The sequence below is a fragment of the Gasterosteus aculeatus genome, chromosome X (genome assembly GCF_964276395.1).
Source record: "Gasterosteus aculeatus chromosome X, fGasAcu3.hap1.1, whole genome shotgun sequence".
Lineage (NCBI taxonomy): Eukaryota > Metazoa > Chordata > Actinopteri > Perciformes > Gasterosteidae > Gasterosteus > Gasterosteus aculeatus.
The window spans coordinates 17060852-17086843 of NC_135698.1; the positions used below are offsets into that span (position 1 = coordinate 17060852).

At 43.0% G+C, this 25992-nt stretch overlaps 1 protein-coding gene across 3 annotated transcripts; it reads left to right on the forward strand.

Annotated features, from left to right (window-relative positions):
- Window positions 1-1329: 1329 nt before the first annotated feature.
- Window positions 1330-25974, forward strand: ptprbl (protein tyrosine phosphatase receptor type B, like). 3 transcript variants are annotated; one of them, XM_040161842.2, is made up of 34 exons: window positions 1330-1553; window positions 2477-2878; window positions 4799-6378; window positions 6678-6936; window positions 8186-8497; window positions 8637-8900; window positions 9331-9594; window positions 9672-9941; window positions 10073-10339; window positions 10500-10766; window positions 11321-11584; window positions 11862-12125; window positions 12421-12684; window positions 13424-13687; window positions 14324-14593; window positions 14827-15090; window positions 15542-15808; window positions 16104-16406; window positions 17282-17560; window positions 17641-17790; window positions 18037-18313; window positions 18834-18940; window positions 19023-19128; window positions 19481-19558; window positions 19802-19819; window positions 19904-19985; window positions 20327-20417; window positions 20493-20569; window positions 21324-21458; window positions 21529-21651; window positions 21792-21955; window positions 22155-22290; window positions 23493-23613; window positions 25546-25974. In XM_040161842.2, exons 1-34 carry the CDS (start codon window positions 1502-1504, stop codon window positions 25563-25565), a joined length of 8061 nt encoding a protein of 2686 aa, XP_040017776.2. In that variant the 5' UTR covers window positions 1330-1501; the 3' UTR covers window positions 25566-25974. The 3 variants fall into 3 exon arrangements, 2 of the variants coding, with proteins under 2 accessions (XP_040017776.2, XP_040017777.2); XM_040161843.2 differs by having other exon boundaries at window positions 8682-8900; XR_013451226.1 differs by lacking the exons at window positions 19023-19128; window positions 19481-19558; window positions 19802-19819; ... (7 more) ...; window positions 23493-23613; window positions 25546-25974 and having other exon boundaries at window positions 18140-18313.
- Window positions 25975-25992: the final 18 nt, after the last annotated feature.

A 25992-nucleotide genomic window follows, 5' to 3' on the forward strand; every position in this document is an offset into this window, starting at 1 on the left:
ACACCGAGGCTCCTGGCCAGGCAATAGTGGTTGAGACGGGGGGGGATCACAGGAGGTTGATGGTTGATGGTGATGGTAAGCAGGCACGGTGTAGCAAGGCAAAGGAGCCAAAGGCAGACAGAATCCATCCTATGTCAATGATAAAAGTCTTGTTTCCAGTCTTCACCACCTGGTAAGGACCATCATAGGGTTGCTGCAATGGGGCCCAAACACATATTTTGCGGACTGTAGATCAGGTGGAACACATACTCCGGTCAGGCCGTGGTGTGAGGTCGGGATTGGCAGGAAGGTTTTGGCCTTGTTCAATAGAGTACGCTGTTGTTCAGATGTTCACCAAGGCACCGTAGCATGGGGAATAAAATGTCCCGGGACCCAATGGGGTTGGCCATAAACCAACACAGTTGAGGAAGAGATGAGCTCCTCCTTAGTTGCGGTGTGAAGCCCCTCAATCATCCACGGATGTCCATCGACCAGATTGACGATTAAGCCGTGCTGCCGGAGGCGACTGAAGAGCAAGCAGAGATGTGACAGGTTGTCACGAGGATGTCGTCCAGACAAACACAAATGAAAACTCGCCAGCACCGTGTGCATAAACCTCTGAAAGGCCTGGGCGGCATTCTTGAGGCCAAACAGCCCAGAGAGTTGTTGAGCCTGTTCGGATTCGGACAGACAAAATGTAAACAGTTCTTTCGACGTGTTGTATTTGGTGTGTGTTGGTGGATTTTCCAGTACACTCACCACTCTTGCTGCAGTTGGTCAGAGGAGGAACCACATAGCAGTACATCGTGTCCTGTGCTGATATGTCTATGAGGTTAAATTGTGCTTCAGCCTGAGCAAACCATGCATCAGCATGCTGCTCCCAGAATTCAGTCAAATTCAACGAAACTGCGTTAGTTGCCATGTTCAGTCAACTCTGGATACATCCAAACGTAAAAAGGGTCACCAATGCAGAATTTTCAGGAACAAAAAGACAGTAAGGCTTTTGTTGGTTTGCAAAAATAAACTCCTCTCAGATTAATTGCACACTCTGCATTCACTCTGACAACACCACTCACACTTTTTGGTTGCAGTCTTATGCCCTCATCATGGCCCTAGAGCATATGGGTAATATCCTGTGGGTTAGTGGCCACCACAGATCCGTATTGACAGTATCTTAGTGAATGTGGTTAAAGATATAAATAACAGAAAACATGAGCTCTTAGCCAATTATTATCTATTATCATGATTTTTAATCACTATATTTTCCTCCACATAAAGTAGACAAGAGTAATAGGCTCCTCCTCTTCCTGCTGGATGTTTTCTTCTTCTGCAGGTTTTTTAGAACAAATGAACACGTCAGATGTGCTCTGGTATTTCCTCTGGCTCCTCCACCATGAAACCTCTACAACAGTTGAATGGAAGGAAATGCTTCTCACCGACTCCCCCCCGTACCCTCCCAACACTCACTTCCCTTCAGCTCCTCTGCTCGGCTCATCTGGAGCTGGAGGACTCATGAAGGAAGATGGACGCCCGGGTTCTGCTCCTCTTCATCCTGCTGGGATGCAGCCGTATGTGTAAGTTCTGAGCTGGTGGAGCTGGTGGTGCTTATGCTTATGACGAGGATCAGAGATGATAAAGTACGGACTCACTCTGACACGTACAGGAGATAAGGATCTGATTTTAAAAAGTATCTTTAAAGAAATAAGTTAAGTTTAATTAAAAACTATTTTTTTGTTCACCATAAGAAAAGATAAAACTATATTTGTGTATGATAATACCTCAATTGTATAAACTTGTTCTACTGTTTTAAGCCTGTAAAGAATTATACACAGTAATATTACAGTAATGTTCCCAAACAAATCTCTAAAGGAGGGCTGTAAAAGAGTATTCCTTTCACCACTGATGAGATGAATATTCATGACATCTAAATGAATGGACAAAAGTTGTTTTTTATTATTAATGACGTACAGTGATGGAAGAAGTACTTTTGTTACTTTACTAGATTTATTTTATTGAAGTAATACATACTGTAATGTAATGAAGTATTAGAAGAAAACAATAGTTGTGTGTAGTGCTGTTACAAAAAATATAATTAAAAAAAATAAAAAAATTTTTTTTTATGTATACATATATTCCCACACAGAATGGATTTCCTCTTTTAACACAGAGTAACAGTTTCACTTATCGTTTATTAGTTACTACTGCAATTCCCTTGTTGAATCATGTTCGAATCTCTTTTACAATGCATAAAAATATTTTTTATAATGCATTATGATTATCACAGAAATGTTAACGGCTCAGTTCATATGAATGAAAACAAACCAACAAACCATTAAACGAACAGAGAGTCTTTGCTGCAGAAACCAGCATTTATAACATTGTTACATAAGAATAAAACTGTGACCCTTTAAATACACGTCTACTCTTTGATTTCATATTAATACAGAACCTTTTTATTCAATGCGTTTTGTTTTGTTGGAAACTCTTCTCTCATCAGCTGGTTTCGTCATCATGTCGACCCCAGAGAAGTTATGTCTCCTTGCCCAGAGTCAGGTGGTGCTCCTGGTACACTGTGACGTCACTAACGCCACTCAACAGTGGGCGTGGCTTGGCGAAGACCGGCTGGTCCACACTCAGTCCTCCAGGTGTCTTTGGGCCGACTCTTCCCACCTGCTGCAGCTTCATGCCCGCTTCGTTAAACTGCGCAAATGCAGCGAAGCGCCGCCGTGGAGGTGCTACATCACCAGCGGGGCTTTGAGATTGGCTGAGACTCACCTTTACCTGGGGAAACAGGGATCACAAGTTGTGATAGGAGGAAACCTGCAGGCCTCCGAGTGGAGGAAGTACAACTTGGACTCAGGAGGGACTCAGCAGATCACATCTTTATGTCCTCAAACAGGTGAGAAGGATCAGGATACACCAAACCTTTAGTTTTTATCGCCCCAAATCATCACATATGTGATGTGATGAGATGTGTGCAGAATAAACAATGTGAAAGAATTACAATCTGTTGAATACATATGACAAAAATTCCTTTATTGACAGTAGTTAGTGGAATAATCATGGAAAAATTACAACTAACAACAACAACAACAACGACAGCAGTAGTGTATATAGACGATCGTCAGCACCATAAACCTGAGCCAACCTAACTATGAACCTTGACCAGCCTTAACTATGAACCGGACCAGCCCTAACTATTAGAATCAGAATCAGAAACTTGAGGGTCTAGGAAGCAAACAAGTCCTGTAGGGTCGGCAGGCTGCAGCGTGTCATCCGCTCTGCAGCCTGCCCTTGTCCTTGGCTGTGGCTGCAGCGTACCAGACGGTGATGGAGGAGCAGAGGATGGACTTGATGATGGCCGTGTAGAAGTGGACCATCAGGCAGGTTGAATTTCTTCAGCTGCCTCAGGAAGAACAACCTCTGCTGAGCCTTCTTGGTGACTATGTAACTAAACCTCAACCAGCTCTAACTACGAACCATTTGTGAATATTAATTACCTCATTTTTGAAGAGTCATGTAATATGAGGTTGACTTCACTTTCTTAACTTAGTTGCCTTAGATATTCCTTGAGTGCTAATATCATGACATCTATGGAGTCTAAAGTTTTGATCATTTGAAAAACAAATGTGAAACAAAAGAAATATTAACTGAGTGAAAACTATATTCAATCCAAAAATACTTTTCGTCCACTTATTTTTATTTTTAATACATTGTTGTATTTGTCAATGTTCAAGACCAAAACCTAAACGTTCAGGGTCACATTTGTTTTTCAAATGATCCAAATTTTTGACCTGGATTTGGCTCCATAGACATCACTTCCTGTTAGCCCCAGTATTTGGACTCACTCTCTCATTTTTTTTTATTTCCCTTCCTGAAACAGTAAATTTAGGCGCTGAAGTTTACCTGACACGCTACCTGCTTAACACCAGTGTCTCTCAACAGAAAGCCCTTGAGTTTACACTTCCTGTCATTGTTCATTCCCTCAGTTTAACAGGAAGATTGTCAGCAATCTACTTCCTGTCAGAGTCTTGTTCCAACATGTTCCCTCTTCTCTTAGTTCTCTCTCCAGATAAATTATTATAAAGTCATGATGCTATTCAGATATTGAAATCCAAAAGTGACATTAAACTTATATTTAGTCCGTATTCATGTTAAAAAAGCTTGTTTTTTAGGGACAAGGTACTTACAATATTTAACAATCTCAATGTCCATTCCATGGAGGTTCACTGAATCCTGAGGAATGTGTTTTCCCAGCAGGAAATCCACCGCCAACTCTTTGGTTTTATCAAGGTTCCACTGTCACCACACATGTATATATTGTGCAATGTGCATTTTTAATTCCACACGGAATACTTATTGTATACCATATGTTTACTATGTAGCATTACCTGCTGCTGCTACACACACAGTTCCCCGGGGATGAATAAAGTATACATATATCTATCTATCTCTTTGTATCCTATAAATCCAGGTTCACTTCCCTGTATTCCATGAACAATGAGGCGTTTTAGGCAACGTCATTATTAGATTGTCTCTGCAGACAATATCTGGATCAGTTTTCTCCTACCAATCTGTGCTTAATTGGTTCAGAGCTCGTCACTTTGTTTAAAAACAATGAACAATAATTAAAAACAACAAAACTGGAATGTTAGCATAACAATTAATTATTCCCTATAATCCGTATCTTCAGTAGGACACAATGTGGTCTGCAGATGTTTCTCGATCGATGTTTTTTATCTCTGGGTTTCAGGTTCCTTTTTGTATGTAGACGTTTTAATTTCCATTTCACTCTAGTCTTTTTCTCCTAATTTCTCAGACACCACGTCCATCTCCACCTTCTACTCATCCACCCTTAAACAGACGGGACTCTCCACTGCAGCCTACTCCATCACTAGTCCTGCCGTGACCTTCACTAACCAGCGAGGATCCAACACAGTAAAGAGCCACCGGACGGCTAGACAACTCACGTCCTCAGAGGTCCTCAGCTCAGACTCAACATACGTGAACCACATCACCAAACCTCCAACCAATACACACTTTACCCCTGAGGTTTCAACTTCAGTCACAAAGCTGTCAGCTTCAACCGGTGGCCATTTTGTTTCCTCGAGTCCGACTGCATTCACCTCTTTGAAATCCTACAACGTTTCCAGGAGTCTGTCTACTACAAATACCCTTCAGCTTAGGACGAAAGCCGTAACGACATCAGGAAACAGAGACTTCTCTACTGCATTCTCAGCCTCAATTAGCAATGATCCTAAGTCAGAAACTACAGCTGTGACTCTGGGTTCCTTCACTGCTTTCTCAGAGACTACTAACCCTCTGGGTAGCTCCAAGGTCACGGTTACCTCGAAGGTCACCACCTCGTCTGAGGACACCGCTGTGGGACCTGTAACCTCTGAGGTCAACATCAAGTCTGAGATCACCTCAGAGGATCCAATCACCTCCAAGGTCAGCATCTCGTCTGAGGACACCTCTGTGGTACCTGTAACCTCTGAGGTCAACATCAAGTCTGAGATCACCTCAGAGGATCCAATCATCTCCGCGGTCAGCATCTCGTCTGAGGTCCCATCCGATTTTATTGTTCATTCCTCTGCGGTTTCTGACACAGAATCAAATCAAGACTCGACTTATACAACAAATTCAATGCATGACAAGAAACTTTCTCCTGCATCTACCACCTCTACGCCTCCCCCCACAACTGCTCAGGTGCCTTCAACACAAAATATTTTCCTTACATCCATCATGGAGATATATCCTCCACCAACTCGGGAGCCCCTGACAACGATTTCCCAGAGGTCACCCAGAACATCCCCGCCGCTGACAACTGTCTCTACTGTTCATATGAAGGTCTCAGAGACTGAAGGTATTCAACGCACATCTCCATCAGCTGGGCCGGTGTCTTCAGGAAGAATCATTATCTCAACTCAACCCAACAACACCCCCATCAGTACAATCAGTACAATGGGTATAACACCTGTAGCTCCAACAACAACAAGAATGACCCCACCCACTACCATCCCTGTAACAACAAATACTTACACTACAGCATCTGTAACCCACGAACACGGAGCCATGACAACAACTATCAACACCCCTCCACCCGCGACTCCATCCACCCTTACAACCAGTACAACACCTGTAGCTCCAACAACAACCAGAACAACCTCAACTCCAACCCCACCCACTACCATCCCTGTAACAACATATACTTCCGGTACAGCATCTGTAATCCACGGAGCCATGACAACAACTATCAACACAACTGCACCCACAACCAGTACAACCAGTACAACACCTGTAGCGCCAAATACTACCAGAACGACAAAAACTTCTCCTTCTCCTTTGACTACAACTGCACCTCAACCAACAACCCTATCATCGACCACCTCTCCACCTGTTAGTATTCTCGTTGTTCTACATTTACTGTAATTATATGTATATTATACATGTATAATACTATATAATGTTAACTTCCATAGCAACAAACGAAATGTGTTCTCAACACGTCTTATAAAAAACCCATAGAACTAAAAGAGTTACACAATACAGAAGGTTAGTGTACATCAGCAGCCTTGTGTCCATGGCAATAATAATAAATAGTAATATTAATGAAAATAATAATATTATAATTACTAATATCTTTATAATAATAGCAGTATTAATAATGAAGATAATACTTCTGGTTCCTGTTTCAGGCCTCTCGTTGCTCCATGAACTTCACTGAGGTCCACCCTAGTTCCAGCTCCGTGGTGGTGACCTTCACCACGAACAGTGTCTCCTGCTCCTTCAGCCTGTCTGAGGACTCTCGGACTGAGGCCTCTGAGTGTGACCGGGAGGGAAGTTCTGGGATCATCTTTACCTGTCGGGTAACAGATCTGGATCCCGGGACTTTGTACCATTTAACTGTGACGTCCAATGAGGACCAAGAGAGGATACGCTGCTCGGTGCGCACAGGTGAGTTAAATATCTTATCATTGTTAGCTGTGAAGCTCCTCCTTAACAATTTCCTTCTTATGTATTAAGTATTATTAACTAAGTTGTCTTTAGTAGTAAGCTTTAACTTTCTCTCAATGGTTTCGTTTGTGTAAAAATCCGCTAAAGGTTTACTTCACAGATAGAAAAAAGCTTAAAGCTTAATATTTAATGGTTTCTTTGATAAGGGACAGTCCACATTAATAAAGGATTTCTGTAAATGTGCCAGAGTTAGCCAAAAGGCTATTTTTCATCTGTAGTTCCAATTGGCACATGTTACAAAATAAACCTAAAAGCAGAAGATAAGATTACATTTTAAATGTTAAACAATATTGACGCTTTACAATGCGTGCACAAACAATGACAAAAGTGAGAATAAAACCTCTATACATAGTCAAGTACAAACACGACATGCGACACAGAGGCTCTCAAAGTGAACACACACACACAGCAAAATAAAATGAGGGATGACTGTTAAAACAGGAACATGGACTGAAAACAATACTATGCTGCAGTTGTTAAAGAAAGAAGAAAAGGAAAACAAAAGGAAACATCCATGTCAGAGGCACAGAACACTAAAGAATGCGGAGTATGTGGAATCTATACATTGGTCAAACATCAAAAGGGACACGTATGCAGGTAGACGAGGGTCGATTTCAAGACCGACAGACAGGTGACAGCAGACAGATAAAGGGACGTTCAACACAGACAGAGAGGTGCAGTTACATTCTAATGCTGACAGAGCTGGCCACCAACTAACCAGGTTTTAAATATACTGTAGTATGGTATTACTACTTTTTCTCGTGCAAAATTATTTTCATGTTGTGATATTTGGACTTTTACTTGTCTTTGGAGTGTTGTTTGTTCATAGTGTTTAAGGTTGTTTATTAGTAGAGTTTAAACTTATTTATGTATAGGGTTAACATTGTTTGTTCATAGAATAACATTGTTTGTCTCCTCAGGGAGGAAACATTAGGAACAGAAGGTCATAGTTCAGTCTGTGTTTCCTGTTCCATGAAAATGTCTTTTAGACAATCTTATCAACTATCACTCTTAATCCTTCTGAGACACACACGCAAACACACAGACACACACAACACACACACACACACACGCACAAACACACCAACACAAACAAACAAATACAATAATATCTTGAGGCCTATTTGTGTGTTATAGAGATATAAAATGTATGTTTTTAACACATTTCATCCCCCACTCTTTTTCTCAGACCCAGTGGGTCCGGCTCACTTAGAACTCCAGCTGGACCAGGTCCAGACTCAGTATGAAAGCCAGTCCGTGGTCCAGAGTGGTTCTCCAGGCCTTCGGGTGTCCTGGTCTCGTTCTGCAGGTCATGTGGACTGGTATGATGTCATTCTGGAAAACACCAGCTCTGGAACCACCCTCAGGACCAGAATCATGGACTCTGCAATACCCCAGTCTGGCTTCAGCTCTCTTATACCTGGGACTTTGTACAATGTCAGCGTGGTGGCTTCAGCTGGGAACAAGAGCGCTCCACCTGTCCACAGGATGGCCTCTACAGGTGAGATACACATGGACACTCCTTCAGGAAGACCAACCAACTGTCTTAAACCTGATACGAGACACCTTTAAAACATCCTCATTGAATATGTAAGAATATAGGTACATAACCAGGGTAACCCTGTGTGTCTGTCCTTTAGCTCCGTCGTGCGTCCTTGGCATTCAGGTGGCGTCCTTGTCCTCAGTTGGCCTCCATGTGTCCTGGCGAAGTGGTCCGGGCAGATCGGAGCGTTTCAGGGTTCTGCTGATGGATCAGGACCGGATTCCTTTGAAGAACTTCACTCTGCCAAACACTGTGACGTCCACCGAGCTGGACGGACTGCAGCCTGGAACACGCTACACCGTCACAGTTGTTGCAGAGGCTGTCGGTCTGACGAGCTCCGCCTCCAAACAGGCCATAACAGGTAGAAATCTGAGTGAACATCCTAATTTCTGTTCAACATGTGAAACAGCAAACTCTGAGATTCAATTAAATGAATGAAAACATATATATATATATATATATATATATATATATATATATATATATATATATATATATATATATAGTGATTAATCACATAATTAATCGCATTATTGATCACAATATTAATCGCATTTTTGTTTTTTGCATGGTTTCTTAATGATGATTAATCAGAAAAAAAAATGCAATTAATCACACCTAAAAACTTCAATCGTTGCCCAGCACTAATTATATATTAATTGTTAATAATAAAGAGAGAAACCCCATGATGAATTCCACCTCAGTGGAGAATGAGGAAAACCGGAGAATAAGAAAGAATGGTAATATAATGTTATACCTATAATCCCTCTTACCCCCCCCCACACACACAGTGCCAGCACCGGTCTCAAATCTGAGGTTGAACAACAACGGCAGCTCAGACAGTCTACAGGCCTCCTGGGTGTCACCTGAAGGAGGCGTGGACGTCTATCTGGCAACCTTGTTGGCTAAGGGGTCGGCCGCCCAGGAGCGCAGTCTGCCTCTCAACACAACCTGGGTGGTCTTTGATGGTCTGATCCCCGGTCGTAGCTACTGGCTGTGTATCAAGACCATTGCTGGAGGACTGAGCTCAGAGACATGTACCAGCGGGACCACAGGTACATGTTCTCCAACACCATGAATATATTTCAGTGTGTAGTCTTTGTTTTAATGATAGTTCTCCCTCATGTTTCAGTCCCTCAGTTGGTATCGACTCTCTTAATGACGCCTCTCAGTGACGGCAGGACTCTGAGGATTGGCTGGTCGCCCCCCAGAGGAGACTGGGATAACTACAGTGTCCTGCTGAGGGACGGTTTGTCGGTTTTGGTAAATCAGACCATCAGTAAACTGAGAACCGAGCACCTCTTCTCCCTCCCTAGTCTCGTGCCCGGTAGACTCTACGGGGCTGAGGTCACGGTCCATAGTGGCATTCTGGGTAACACTGCTCGCTGCCATAGACGACTGGGTGAGTTTACATTCACACTTTCTGTCTTTTAGTGAAACAAAAGAATACGGACATAAACACTTATGTTATGAATAACATCTTTTGATTCTTGTACTGAATAATAATTTGTTTTATTGGTACCGTTCCGTTAGCCCCTGGTTCCGTTCAGCAGCTGCTCGTCCATTACGCTGATGAGACGTCTCTGAGCGTCTTCTGGAGTCCACCAGATGGTGAATGGGATGGCTTCACCGTGGTACTGAGAGAGGTGGACCATGCTACTTTCGTGGCTCAGAGGAGCCTCCCCTCAGAGGCCAGCGAGTGTACCTTCAACACCCTCACCTCAGCACGCCTGTACGCCGTCACCGTGACGACCAACAGTGCTGACCTGACCAACTCTACCTCTGTGACCGCCTGGACCAGTACGTCTGATTTATATGTCCTTGTAACAGGTTGACACCTCCAACACCCACCAGTCAGCCACCACTTGCAAGTTTATAGAAAATCTGCTGGTGGTCTGCAGTCACTCTGTCCAGACACAAAGATGGAGTCAGTGTATAACGTTTCTACCTGTCCTCTTAGTTCCAGCTCAGGTTAACAGGCTGCAGGTCTCAAGCGGTGGCAGCACTGACAGCCTGCAGACGTGGTGGGATCGAGGCACCGGTGACCCAGACTCGTACCGCGTACTTCTGGTCCAGGACAGCAGCGTCATCAAGAACGAGAGTGTGTCGGCCAATGCCACCGGCATCAGCTTCCAGGCTCTAAGGCCAGGAACTCTGTACAGGGTGGTGTTGACCAGCGTCAAAGCTGGACAGACCTCCAGACAGACTGTGGCAGAGGGACGCACGGGTAAGCCATCACGTCAATGCTCTCTTTGATTCATTAATTCATTTTTCTATCCTTTCTTTGATGCATTCATTCATATGTTAATTTGTTTAATTATTGGTATATTATTACTATATATTACTTTATGAATTCAATACTGTTCATTTTATTTTGTATAGCCCGAAATCCCAAATTTGCCTCAGAGGTCTTTACAGCAACGTGATCTCCAAAACCTGTTCGTAAAAATGTATACGAAAATCTTGAACATACAAGTTCGTAACAATACATACGAAATGCGGGGGTTAACCACGCCCCTTGAGTGAACAACATTATTAACATAACTAGTAGAGGAAGATAACTGGTAAGCAGGGAAGGGAGCGGACTGGTAACCAGTAAAGGGGGCGGACTGGTAACCAGTAAAGGGGGCGGACTGGTAACCAGTAAAGGGAGCGGACTGGTAACCAGTGAACGGATTACTGTGGGTGAATTTAGGTGGTTGAAGAAGACTAGTCGAGCTGATGCATTAGAGACTGGTGGTGTATATGTGTCTTAACCCCCCCCCCCCCCCCCCCCCTCAGCCCCAGCTGCAGTGGGTGAGGTCACAGTGAGTAACAACGGCCGTATGGACTTCCTGAGCGTGTCGTGGCGTCCGGCCCCCGGGGAGCTGGACGGTTACCTGGTGACGCTGAGTGACCGGCAGAGGACCCTTCACACCGTTTCGGTGTCTAAATCCAGTCAAGACTGTGTCTTCAACTCTCTGGTGTCGGGACGTCTCTACAACATCTCCATTGCCTCCCGCAGTGGCCCCCACCTAAACCACACCTTCATCCAGGAGAGAACGCGTACGTACCTCACGCACTGGGTCAGCTGTCTCCAGGTCTTCCTGTTGGCCATTCTGCCGACTGCAGGTCTGCCTTTGAACGGGAAAGGCTTCATCAAGGATCTTAGACTGGATTAGCAATGCATCATGACTGAAAAATAGCAAAAACTACTTTGAATCTAAAAGATTTAATGCACAATGAAATTACAGATGATTCATTAGAAGGTATTCTCTTATATTGTAAATATGTATGTTAGTGATCTATGAAGTGTTCTATGTATCACCCTGTCATTCCTCAGAGCCGTCGCAAGTCCAGAACCCGACAGCGACCCACGCAGCGCGCGATGACTACCTGAAGGTGTACTGGCGTCAAGCGTCTGGAGATTTTGATTTCTACCAGGTGTCCATCAAATACAACAACTTGTTCCTGCAGAACCAGACGGTTCTGAAGACGCAGAACGAGTGTGTGTTCAAGGGCCTGGTGCCCGGCCGACTCTACACCGTGCTGGTGAGCACATGGAGTGGGAAGTACGAGACCAGTGCCTCCACTCACGGCCGGACCTGTGAGTAACCTTTGATACACAAACGCCAACATGTGAAGTGACGAGGAGAATATTCGTGACCCACAGCTGCTTTGTGCAGTCGTCTCCACTGTTTTCATGTCAACTTTGACTTGTTGTGTACGGTCAGCAGGTGTATGTAAACATTTAGGGTTAGGGGAGAGGTTAGCTCTATGAAGACATAGCATTATTTTGAATGTGTTTTCCTGGCCATGGAATCATATCTGCGTCTGAGTTTAATTCCTTGTTACCAGAACAGAGTCAGCTGGCCAACAATTTCTCTGCTCCCATCTTTCAGTTGCAGCAGCCGTCCGGTCCCTGGTTCTTGCTGGACGGGGTACAGAGGACCTGCGTGTGGCGTGGTCCGCCGCCCCGGGTGACGTGGATCACTACGAGGTGCAGCTGCTGTTCAACGACATGAAGGTGCTTCCTCCGATCACTCTGGGCAGCGGCGTGGGGGAGTGTCTGCTGTCATCACTCACACCCGGACGCCTCTACAAGATCCTGGTTTCTACTTTCAGCGGCCCCAACCAAAGAGCCCAGTTCATCGAGGGCCGCACAGGTCAGGCCGCTGTGATGAGGAGGGAAGGGGAAGGGTATGGTAGTTATACTGAAGGAGTGTGGCAATGTTATAGTGTTACACTCTGATAGTATTATATAGTGTGGTAGTGTTATAGCTATCAACTTTACAGTATTATAGGGTGATAGTGGGTGAGGGTGATAGTATTACAGTATTACAGTGTTACATTGTTATACCGTTACAGTGTTACAGTTTTACAATGCTATTGTATTGTAATGTTAGTGTGGCAGTATTACAGGGTTTTAGTGTTACAGTGATTGTGATTGTGTTATAATGTTATAGTGTTACATTGTTATATTAGTATAGTGTTAGTGTAATATTATTATACCGTGATAGTGTTACAATGTTTTAGTGTTTTATCATTATAGTGATAGAGTGTTGCAGTATTAGAGCGGTACAGCATTATATTGTTATGATGTGATAGTATTACAATGGCAGTGTTACAATGTTATTGTATTATAATGTTAGAGTGTTGCAGTATTATAGTGTTACAGTGTTATTATGGACATGAATACAGTGGGTAGTGTTTCTGTTATTTGTGTTCCTTGTCTCTGCAAGACAGTGTAAAAACACTACAACATTCTGCTCCTTCTTTTTCACGTCCATACAGCTATTGTGAATCATATATAGATGTATAATGTAGACATATACTACTATAAAGAGCTCCTTACTTTTGTAGGGCAGAAGGTCAAAGGTTATACGTGTCTTTTTCCCTCTTTAGTTCCCAGTAAAGTGAAGAACATTCACATCAGTAACAGTGGAGACAGCAGCAGTCTGAGGGTGAGCTGGACCTCCGGTCAAGGCGACGTGGACCAGTACTCCGTGTCTCTGTCCCAAGAAGACAGACAGCTCGACGTCCGGACCGTCCTCAAACACCACAGCGAGGTGTCGTTTGGCTCCTTGCAGCCGGGACAGAAGTACCGCGTGACGGTGCAGTCGGTCAGTGGAGAGCTGGTTAACAACAGCACGGCCACGGGGCGCACAGGTACTTCAACATACTACACTCTACTACACAGGTACTCCAACATACTACACTCTACTACACAGGTACTCCAACATACTACACTCTACTACACAGGTACTTCAACATACTACACTCTACTACACAGGTACTCCAACATACTACACTCTACTACACAGGTACTCCAACATACTACACTCTACTACACAGGTACTCCAACATACTACACGCTACTACACAGGTACTACACATTGCTACTACGTACTACACTCTACTACAAAGGTACTACACAGTACTACTGCAGAGTACTTCAACATACTACACTCTACTCCACAGGTACTACACCATACTCCTACATACTACACTCTACTACACCGGTACTACAGTGCTACTAAGTACTACACTCGACTACAAAGGTACTACATAGTACTACTGCAGAGTACTTCAACATACTACACTCTATTACACAGGTACTACACCGTACTACTACATACTACACTCTACTCCACAGGTATTACACAGATTATACTTTAGCTGAAGCTGATGAAACATGATGTTGTCCTACTTATACACGTGTGTACAGATAATAGTTTAACTATGAAACATGTCATTCACTTGTGTACTTGTACTGACCCGCCCCCCCACCCCCTGTGTCCTAAGTGCCCTTGGCCGTGACGGCTCTCCAGGTGGAGGAGCTTCACCTCTCCTGTGGCCTTCAGGTGAGCTGGCAGGCAGCTCTGGGCGTGTCTGACGGATACGTTCTGCAGCTCCTGGACCAGCAGGGCGCTGTGCTGACCAACTGCTCTCAGCCCTCCGGACTCACCGGGTTCAAGTTCCACGGGCTCATCCCGGGAAAGAGGTACCGGGTCCTGGTCCAGACCACCAGTGGGGGGGTCCACAGCCGGGCAGTCAGCACCGGGGCTCGAACACGTGAGACATCCTGCATATGAGTACAAAACGCACATATGGTCTGAATAGTTTATTATACTTAATTATTATTATTTTAGAAAAAAAGACATAAAAGCTGTTTACAACAAAAAGACAAAATTAAAAGATTTGTTGTAAGTTGTAATTTGTAGAGAAAGCATAATAAAGAATGTGTAAGACTTTATGTTATACAACACAGTGAAATCCCACCACCCCCCTCCCTCCCTCCCCATCAGGTCCTGCTCCTGTCACTGATCTCTCCATCAAAGCCAACAGCACCACCTACCTTTCATTCTGCTGGTCTCCACCGGACGGCGAGTTTGACTCCTACAATGTCTTCTTGTATCAAAGCGACGAGTCGCTGCAGGAGAGACGACTCGTCCAGTCCACTACTCAGCAGGTCTCCTTCCAGGGCCTCAGACCGGGGGCCCCATACAGAGTGGTGGTGGTGACCCAGAGCGGGGAGCTGACCAGCCAGTCAGCTGTCTGGGCCCGGACAGGTGAGGTGGGGGGGTTTGTAGAAGTACTAATCAGGTTAAAACCCCAAGGAGTTGGTGCCGATTTGTTGTTTAATCCAATATGGATGTTTTCAGAAGCCAGTGTTGCTCCTTGGTTAAAGGTCTGAGCACATGAGGCGCTCATGAGTGTTTCTCCAACGTGATCTCCAAAACCTGTTCGTAAAAATGTATATGAAAATCTTGAACATACAAATTTGTAACAATACACACGAAGTGGCGGTGGTTAACCACGCCCCTTGAGTAAACAACATGGCGAACCATGTTGGATTCTTGAGTGAACGTCTCTCCGCCATGTTGGATTTTTTGAGGGGGTTAGGGTTAGTATTGTACTCTTACAATTTAACATTGATTTCTCATGAGTCGTGCAGAAGCATTAGTTTTTTTTTTTTTTAAAGGCTGGGATTCAAACCCGCGTCCTCCCTCTCCTGCACAGTCCCAGCAGCCGTGGTGTCCCTGAGAGCTCATGGTGGGAACCAGTCCGACGCTCTGCAGGTGGACTGGGGCCGAGGCAGTGGAGATCTGAGCGGGTATCTGCTATCTCTCTACGACCCCGAAGGCGCTCTGAGGGCAGAGCACCAAGTAGGCTCTGAGGCCACGGGGTTCGTCTTCTCAGATTTGGTGCCGGGCCGACTTTACCGAGCAGAGGTGCTGAGTCTCAGCGGGGGGCTCAGCAACCGAGCCAGCACCTTGGGGAGGACTGGTAAGATGTTATTGAGGGTCATAGGGGGTCATCGGAGGTAATGGGAGGCATGTATGTCATAGAATTTCATGGGACGTCACGGGTGTTCAAATATCCTAGACTTTCAGTACAGTATATTACAGTATATCATATAATATCATAAAATATATAATACTGCAGATTATTATAGATCACAAAGCCTAGAATATCATGTAATAACATATATCATATAATATGACGTCATAGTAGAGTCAGAGTTCAGAGGTTCTCAACTGAAGGAGATTCTTACTTGATGCTTGATTTCTGTCCTCCTCAGCTCCCAAACCTCCCAAATCCTTCCTGTTCGGGGCGGTCACCAACACCTCACTGGAGGTCACATGGAGTGGCCCGGTCAACTCCGACTTCGATGACTTTGACCTGCAGTGGATACCTCGAGACCGGCTGTCCGTCATCGACCCGTACCATAGCCGTACCTCTGGCAGTCGCATCCTCAGGGGCATGTTCCCGGGGAGGCTATACACCTTCAGCCTCCGCAGCATCAGTGGCTCCGTGGGTGGGGCTACAATGGGCAAGGCCACGCCCACCTACAGCACAGCCATTCACGGCAGCATCCGGACTAGTAGGTGGCAGCACTTTTGCTTCAAAGTTTCTTAGAAGGCAAGATTCCCAAATTCAAACACCATCTGAAAGTAAAAAATCTAATTTTAGCTGACCTACATTGGGTCATGAAAAATAGACATTTAATAGCAGATGAAAATTGAGATTATTAACAAGGAAACAAAGGATTACATTTTCAAAAATACCCAACTATGCAGTAGATACAGATATTTAACTTTCACAAGCTAAAGTTTGATTCTGTTCTTATGCCTATATGTTCCAGGATATTTTCTGCGGTGTCGTTTCTGCTCGATCTCGAATCTCGAATCTCTAATCAATGAATCATAAGATTATCAGACCGAAAATCTCAAACATCATTTTAAAGGACCACAGACTGCAGGGAGATGATTTATGGATACACAAACCATTAGATTAGTGTGGAAGAAGAATATTAAGAATATTCATAAAAATACTAATGATGAATGTAGGCGGCACGGTGGTGTGGTGGTCAGGACTGTCGCCTCACAGCAAGAAGGGCCTGGGTTTGGCTCCTCCCAGTGGCCTTTCTGTGTGGAGTCTGCGCGGGTTCTCAGTGGGTACAGTCCAAAGATGCACTCTGGGCGTTAGGTTAATTGGTATAGCTAGATTGCCTGTAGGTATGTGAATAGTTGTTTGTCTCTGTTAGCCCTGCGATTTGCTGGCGACCAATCCAAGGTGTACCCTGTCTCCCAGTTAACTGGGATTGACTCCAGCCCCCCTGTGAATAACTGTAGTTTACAAACAATAGCTAATTATTGGATTATGTTCAGGTGTTTCTGTTGTATACTACATTTATTACAAGTTCCCTGCATGTGCGTATTACCAAATTGTGACTACTTGCACTTGTATTCCACTCAGAGCCGGAGCGGGTCCACAGCCTCCATTGCCGGCCTCAGAGCTCCACCTCTATCAGCTGCTCCTGGGGGCCCCCGGAGGCCGACTTTGACTCCTACACCATTGAGTGTCTTCACCAGGAATCACGGGTTCTCGTCTACTCGCGTAGAACTGGCAGAGACTCCGTCTCCTACCTGATCACCCAGCTGGAGCCACACAAGCACTACGTTGTCTCTGTGAAGGTGATCTCGGACCAGACCACCAGTGAGGAGGCCCGGGAGAGTGTGGTGACCATGATTGACCGTAAGGACGGCGACACCCTTCTGAAGTTCTAAAGGAAGTGATCTAACGTTAACCTGTGACCCCCTTCAATGGGTCCTCAGGTCCTCCGGTGCCCCCCCCCAGTACCCGGATCAGTGACCGGACCGCCGTGGTCACCAGGTCCTCCATTTTCTTCAGGTTTAACTGCAGCTGGTTCAGTGACGTCAATGGAGCCATCAGGTTCTTCACGGTGGTGGTGGCCGAGTCTCAAGGTATATACATATACACATGTATGGTATTATTGATTCTTGGACCTTCTTCTATTTCTCCTACCTGTTGATCAAAAAAAACGTTTTTTCCCGTGGTACCTGAATGTGTCACATTTGCAGCAGTCAACAATCCTGTAGTTGTAGCAAATATTCATTATGGGAGAAGTATTCATTTAAATATAGAGCTTAGTGTGGATATTTGTACCTTTATCTGTGTTTGTGTATGAATACGTGGTTCTGCGTGTGAAGGAGGAGATGAGGAACAGCCAGACCAGCGGCACCCCCTCCCCTCCTACCTCCACTATAAATACAATAGCTCCATCAAATCCTACCAGACCGGCTTCTTCCCCAGCCGCTGTTCTGAGGGTCCCGACATCGGCTCCATTGGCTTGGAGATAAACGTGGGCTCAGGGATGGACTCGCTGGGTGGTCCCTGTGACCCCCGTGAGTCAGTCCTGGATCCAGAGACCAGGAGAGACCTGAACCTCTTCTGTGACGGACCACTGAAGCCCAGAACCTCCTACAGGTACTGTATGGAGCCAAATCCCCACAAAAAATATTTCATTCCAAAAAATTAAATAACGTCAAAACTATATACTAGATTATATTAAATACAATAATAATAATGATTAGATGAATAATATTATAATCATTTGAATAATATAAAGACTTCTATTATTATTAACATTATTATTATTTTAGTAATAATGATGGTAATTATAATCACTTATATTTATTATTTATTAGTTATATTGCTTCAATGATAATACTTACTTTAATAATTATTATTCACTTCAATATTATTCCTAATGATTATCATTATCAATATTCCTAAAATTAAAATAGTAATAATTACTGCTCTCAACTTTTATTTCTAACAACCATAACTTGTGTAAAAGAGTCATAAGGCATAAAGATGCTATGGTCATATTCAAAGAGAATCGGAAACTCTTAACAAGAGGTTAGTTGTATAATGATTAAATGATTTGAATGAATACTCCAGAAGTATAGTAGTAGTTTAATTTTCCCAGTATCTGTTTCTGCAGGCTCAGCATCCGAGCCTTCACTCAGCTGTTTGATGAAGACATGAAGGACTTCAGCTCTCCTTTGTACAGCGACACTTTCTTGTCACTGCCTGTGGTCACCGAGGCAGGTGAGAGAAAGATAATATGATCTATTATCATTTCTAGCTTTATGTTTCTGTGGTTGACAGCCTCCATTGTTCCTTCCTTCAGAGCCCCTGAGCGGTGTTATGGAAGGCATCAGTGCCGCCATGTTTCTCATACTCATGTTGGTGGGAGTCACCGCTGTACTGCTCTACAGACGAGCCGCTCGCAAACTGTGAGTCTCCAGAAACTGACGCCCTGAAAGGCAGGAGGTTGCGGACACTAATGTTCCTTCAAATTACAGGCTGCCATCAGGGAGTCTCAGCCTTCACGATGATGCCAGTTTGACAGTTGATTTGAACATGAAAAAAACTCCTCACTAACACTAATAACAGTATTCATTACGGTCATACCTGTGCTGCTCTTTACTGGATTGTAACACTACAAACCTCCTCATTAACAATAGAAACGGTACTTATTGTGTGTCTGTCCTCTGATTCGATGCCAGCACAGGTGTGTTCTTTATAAACATGCTGCTCCATCTTCAAGTGAGGTGACATCTCCTGTGTGATGCTGCTGTGTTTTAGAGTTCAAGACAGATCGGCAGTCAGAATGAATGTGAGAAGAGAGACAACAACATCAGGAGTCCACCTGGGAGCCAGAGGGTAAGGGGACTGCATAAAATATAATACTACTACTGTAGTACCGAGCTTATTATGCCCCATAATATCACTAAGAATGCTACTGTATTAACCAACTGATAATACTTTATACCAACACTGACAATACTACTGTAGTACACCACTGATTATACTGGGAGTTCTAAAAAGAAATTGAGATATTATAAATAGTTAAATGTGAACAGCCGTCCTACAGATCTTAATATACTTCCTCCTTGTATTCCTCAGAAACCGTCGTGTCTCAAGGTGAGAATATCAAACTTCTTCTCCTCTACTTTTAGTTGTATCAATTTGTCTTTTGGTTGAAATATTTGTCTGTGTGTCTTTCAGTCCGATCAGGATTGTAAACTTTGAGAGTCACTACAACAAACTGCAGGCCGACTCCAACTACCTGCTCTCGGAGCAGTATGAGGTGATGATGTCGTAGTTGCATATTATCAAGGGAAGATGATGATGTCATAAGTTACATATTACAAAGAGGAGGTGATGATTTCATTTGTTACATATTATAGGGGAGGTGATGATGTCATTTTTTACATATTATAGAGGAGGTGATGATGTCATTCTTTACATATTATAGAGGAGGTGATGATGTGAAACTTTACATATTATAAAGAGAAACAGAGAGACATTATTACATTACATTAGCAGACTGTCTGATGATTTAACAATACTGACAAAACTTTACTCCAAATGTGTAGGACGTACACTGAAATATTTACTTCCCACGTCCTTTTGTGTTGTTTTCTTCAGGATCTGAAAGATGTTGGTCGTAATCAGCCACTGGACTCTGCTCTGCTACCGGAGAACCGCGGCAAGAACCGGTACAACAACATCCTGCCCTGTGAGTGAGCCGCATTAACACAAAGGGAAGAAGAAGACTCTTCCTCTGTGGTGCTCACAGTGTTTCTGTTTCCAGATGACTCCACCAGGGTGAAGCTTTCCTACGTGGATGATGATCCGTGGTCCGACTACATCAACGCCAGCTACATGCCTGTAGGATGGTTTATTGATTTATTTATTGATTACTCCACCAGCTGATCTCTAAGAAGGAGCTCCACTTCCTCCGTTTCTTTCCAAGTACTTGTTTCAGAGAGTAACTAAGTACAGTATATTTAATCAAACTAAACATTTAGTTTAGTGTAATAATGAACTAACTAAACATTTAGTTCAGTGTGATTTTTAAACTAACTATACATTTAGTTCAGTGTGATTATAAACTAACTATACATTTAGTTCAGTGTGATTATAAACTAACTATACATTTAGTTCAGTGTGATTATAAACTAACTATACATTTAGTTCAGTGTGATTATAAACTAAATACACATTTAGTTTAGTGTGATTATAAACTAACTATACATTTAATTTAGTGTGATTATAAACTAAATACACATTTAGTTTAGTGTGATTATAAACTAACTATACATTTAATTCAGTGTGATTATAAACTAAATACACATTTAGTTTAGTGTGATTATAAACTAACTATACATTTAATTTAGTGTTATTATAAACTAACTATACATTTAATTTAGTGTGATTATAAACTAACTATACATTTAGTTTAGTGTCTGCAAGCAGCATTGATCGGCCCCTCTCTCATACAACACCCGGGGGCTGTGATTACATCTGCTAGACTGCCCATGTTTGACGGTATTTGCTGTGTATTTTCTCCACTCTCCGTATGTTTGTTGTTTCTCTGCTCCCTGTATGTTTCAGTGGTTTCTCTGCATCTTATATGTTTCAGGGTAATAACTTTCGGAGGGAGTACATTGCAACACAGGGTCCTCTTCCTGGAACTAAAGATGATTTCTGGAAGATGTTGTGGGAGCAGAACGTCCACAACGTAGTGATGGTCACTCAGTGTGTGGAGAAAGGCAGGGTGAGTATGAAGGTAACCATTACTCTGTGGGAAGCCTCAGCAACACTGAACCTTCCTCACCTGTATGCAGGTAAAGTGTGACCACTACTGGCCCTTCGATCAGGACCCTCTGTACTACGGAGACCTCATCGTCCAAATGTTGTCAGAGTCGGTTCTTCCTGAGTGGACCATACGAGAGTTCAAGATCTGCAGCGTACGTCATCGAAAAGGACTATGATGTTTTATTATTTACATAATGCTTGCTAATGAGCTCATTGTTATTAATTAACACATGCTTATTTATTATATACTTGTTATTTGTTATTTGTATATGTTTGTGTGTCGGCGTGTCAGGAGGAGCAGCTGAGTTTCACCCGACTGGTGCGTCAGTTCCACTACACGGTGTGGCCGGATCACGGAGTCCCAGAGAACACTCACTCCCTCATCCAGTTTGTGCGGACTGTGCGGGACTTTATCAACAGAAGTCCTGGATCTGGACCTTCAGTGGTACACTGCAGGTACAGGAACGCAAATACTGCCCACCTCCACTAAACTGTCCTCATCTGTGCATTACAAAAGGAATATAACCTTGAATAATTACGACCTCCATCCTCACACAAAGTCCTTTGATACTTTATTAATCAGTGTTTGGTGTGTGTTTAAGTGGTGGGGCGTTAAAGTCAGTGTTTCTTTAATGGGGTCTGGTGTGTTTGTCAGTGCCGGGGTGGGTCGTACGGGGACCTTCATCGTTCTGGATCGAGTTCTGCAGCAGCTGGACACCAGAGACGTTCTGGACATCTACGGCTCAGTCTTTGACCTGCGACTCCACCGGTCACACATGGTGCAGACGGAGGTGAGATTACGTTGCATTACGTGCTGTTATACCATAATGTGTCATAAGCGCATCATCCACGAATCCAGAACGCTCTGTTACATTGGTGGCAGCGGTGGTTCACCTAAACCGACTGTGGACCGCGAGGAGAGCGCACTTCCTTAGACCTTAACCCAAGTTGTCCTGCTGACGTATCGGACATCGCGCGCGCTCGTTACTAAGCAACATCGACGCACAAACACGCGTGACAGGTGAAAGCTTTTTATAAAACTTGAGGAGACCTGCTCCGTGGAAGTCACGGATGTGGGGTACACGTGTGCACATAGCAGGTGTAGGAAAGCCCTGAGGACAGACACAAAAGAGGAAAACTGGTGATGAAACCACAAACAAATGAAGAAGAGTCAAAGAAAAAGAAAAGACTGTTCAACGAAACATGGAGATCCAGTCGAGAACGGCTGGTTTATGATCCAGCCAAGAGAATAATGTGTTGCACTGATTGTAGGACGTTCAGAAGTGAAAGGTCTTTTTTTGTAGTTGGGACAAGCAACTTCACAGTGGAAACAATAAAGGACCATGACATCTTCGTTGGCCAAGTCAAAAGCATTACGACTAAACCAGGGGTCTCAAACTCAAATCAGGTGCGTGCCAGATGCAGCCCACTTCGACCGAACGCGGGCCAGACCATTACGGTCAGGGGTGCGCTGCCCGGACGCCCCGGCGGGCCGGATGTGGCCCGCGGGCCGGAGTTTGAGACCCCTGGACAAAACGGACAAAGACAACAAAGTACTCCTGCACATATACAATAAGCTCCTCTTTTTGTCTTTGTCTAAATCATTTGTATATGTTTTCATACAAAAGGAGCTTTAGACACTTGGTAAATTGTAAATCTTGTTCTTCAAGTAAATTGTAGCAAACCGTAGTCAACTTTAATCAAATTAAACTCAATTTACCAACAACAAATATTGTGGCTAATAAAATTGCTGAGTGGTTAGTAACTTTGGAAAAGCACTAGCTACAGTGGCTTGTGAGCAAAAATGTTAATGTCAAGCCCTGTATACTACTATACTACAATACAATATACTACACTATTCTATGCTTTACTATACGTTATTATGCTGTATTATTATATTATACCATACTATATATTGTATTATGTTATACTATACCACACTATACTATAATATACTATATCATGACATAGTTTTTCCTCCACCTTTCCTCAGAGTCAGTATGCGTACCTCCATCAGTGTGTACACGACGTTCTTAGAGCCAGGAAGCTCCACTGTGAGCAGGAGAACCTCCTTTACCCCAACTATGCAAATGTCAACCACAAGCCCGAAAGAGGTAAGGGGTTATTGAACTACACCTGTAGCTCATCAACCATCAAACTACACCTTTAGCTTGTTAACCATCAAACTCCGCCTGTAGCTCATTAACCACCAAACTACACCTTTAGATTGTTAACCATCAAGCTCCACCTGTATCTCATCAACCTCCACCTGCAGCTTGTTAAACACCAAACTCCACCTGTAGCTTGTTAACCATCAAACTCCACCTGTATCTCATCAACCATCAACCTCCACCTGTAGCTTGTTAAACACAAACTCCACTTGTAGCTCATCAACCATCAAACTACACCTTTTGCTTGCTAAACACCAAACTCCACCTGTAGCTCATCAACCATCAAACTACACCTTTAGCTTGTTAACCATCAAACTCCACCTGTAGCTCATCAACCATCAAACTACACCTTTAGCTTGTTAACCATCAAACTACACCTTTAGCTTGTTAACCATCAAACTCCACCTGTAGCTCATCAACCATCAAACTACACCTTTAGCTTGTTAACCATCAAACTCCACCTGTAGCTCATCAACCATCAAACTACACCTTTAGCTTGTTAACCATCAAACTACACCTTTAGCTTGTTAACCATCAAACTCCACCTGTAGCTCATCAACCATCAAACTACACCTTTAGCTTGTGAACCATCAAACTACACCTTTAGCTTGATAACCATCAAACTACACCTTTAGCTTGTGAACCATCAAACTACACCTTTAGCTTGATAACCATCAAACTCCACATGTAGCTCATCAACCATCAAACTACATCTTTAGCTTGTTAACCATCAAACGACACCTGTAGCTCGTCGAACATCGAACTACACTTTTAGCTTGTCAACCATCAAACTACACCTTTAGCTTGTCAACCATCAAACTACACCTTTAGCTTGTTAACCATCAAACTACACCTTTATCTTGTTAACCATCAAACTCCACCTGTAGCTCATCAACCATCATACTACACCTTTAGCTTGTTAACCATCAAACGACACATGTAGCTCGTCGAACATCGAACTACACTTTTAGTGTGTCAACCATCAAACTACACCTTTAGCTTGTTAACCATCAAACTACACCTTTGGCGTTGTCAACCATCAAACTCCACCTTTAGCTTGTTAACCATCAAACTACACCTTTAGCTTGTTAACCATTAAACTACACCTTTAGCTTGTTAACCATCAATTTACACGTTCAGCTCATTAACCATCTAACTCCACCTGTAGCTCATCAAACAACACCTTTAGCTTGTTAACCATCAAACTACACCTTTAGCTTGTCAACCATCAAACTACACGTTTAGCTTTTTAACCATCAATTTACACTTTCAGCTCATTAATCATCTAACTCCACCTGTAGCTCATCAAACTACACCTTTAGCTTGTTAACCATCAAACTACACCTTTAGCTTGTCAACCATCAAACTACACCTTTAGCTTGTTAACCATCAAACTACACCTTTAGCTTGTTAACCATTAAACTACACCTTTAGCTTGTTAACCATCAAACTACACCTTTAGCTTGTCAACCATTAAACTACACGTTTAGCTTGTTAACCATCAATTTACACTTTCAGCTCATTAATCATCTAACTCCACCTGTAGCTCATCAAACTACACCTTTAGCTTGTTAACCATCAAACTACACCTTTAGCTTGTCAACCATCAAACTACACCTTTAGCTTGTTAACCATCAAACTACACCTTTAGCTTGTTAACCATTGAACTACACGTTTAGCTTGTTAACCATCAATTTACACTTTCAGGTCATTAACCATCTAACTCCACCTGTAGCTCATCAAACTACACCTTTAGCTTGTTAACCATCACACTACAGCTTTAGCTGATATAGAGACATTACAGTTAAAATATCTATTTTACATACATATATTTATGTTTTTTCATATAAATATATTGATCTTTTTTTCCGACAGAAACCCTCTGCAGACGTTAAAGATTCTATACTGATCAATATGATCAATGTGATCGTTATGTTAGACTATTGATCAATGCTTTCTATTCTATTCTATTCTAGGCTATTTATGTAAAATGCAGAATTCATATTCAACTGAACTGTAAATTTACTTCATATCTGTATTTGTATATATTTCGTTATATATAGATTTATTTCTAACTTATGTTTTTATTGTGTTGTATTTTAGATTTCTGTTATTACAGTTATTATATAAAATAATCACACAAAAGGAAGTACGTATATTTGATCAAAATGTATTAATGTTTTGAAGGTAAAATGATTTCCTTTAATTATGAATGTATGTATCAAATATTTTCAGAAAAAATCTACTGTATTTTGTTTTTAATGAACATGTGAGAGCAGTTAATTAAACACCACAGAAGAAGTATTTTTCTGATTTATTCTT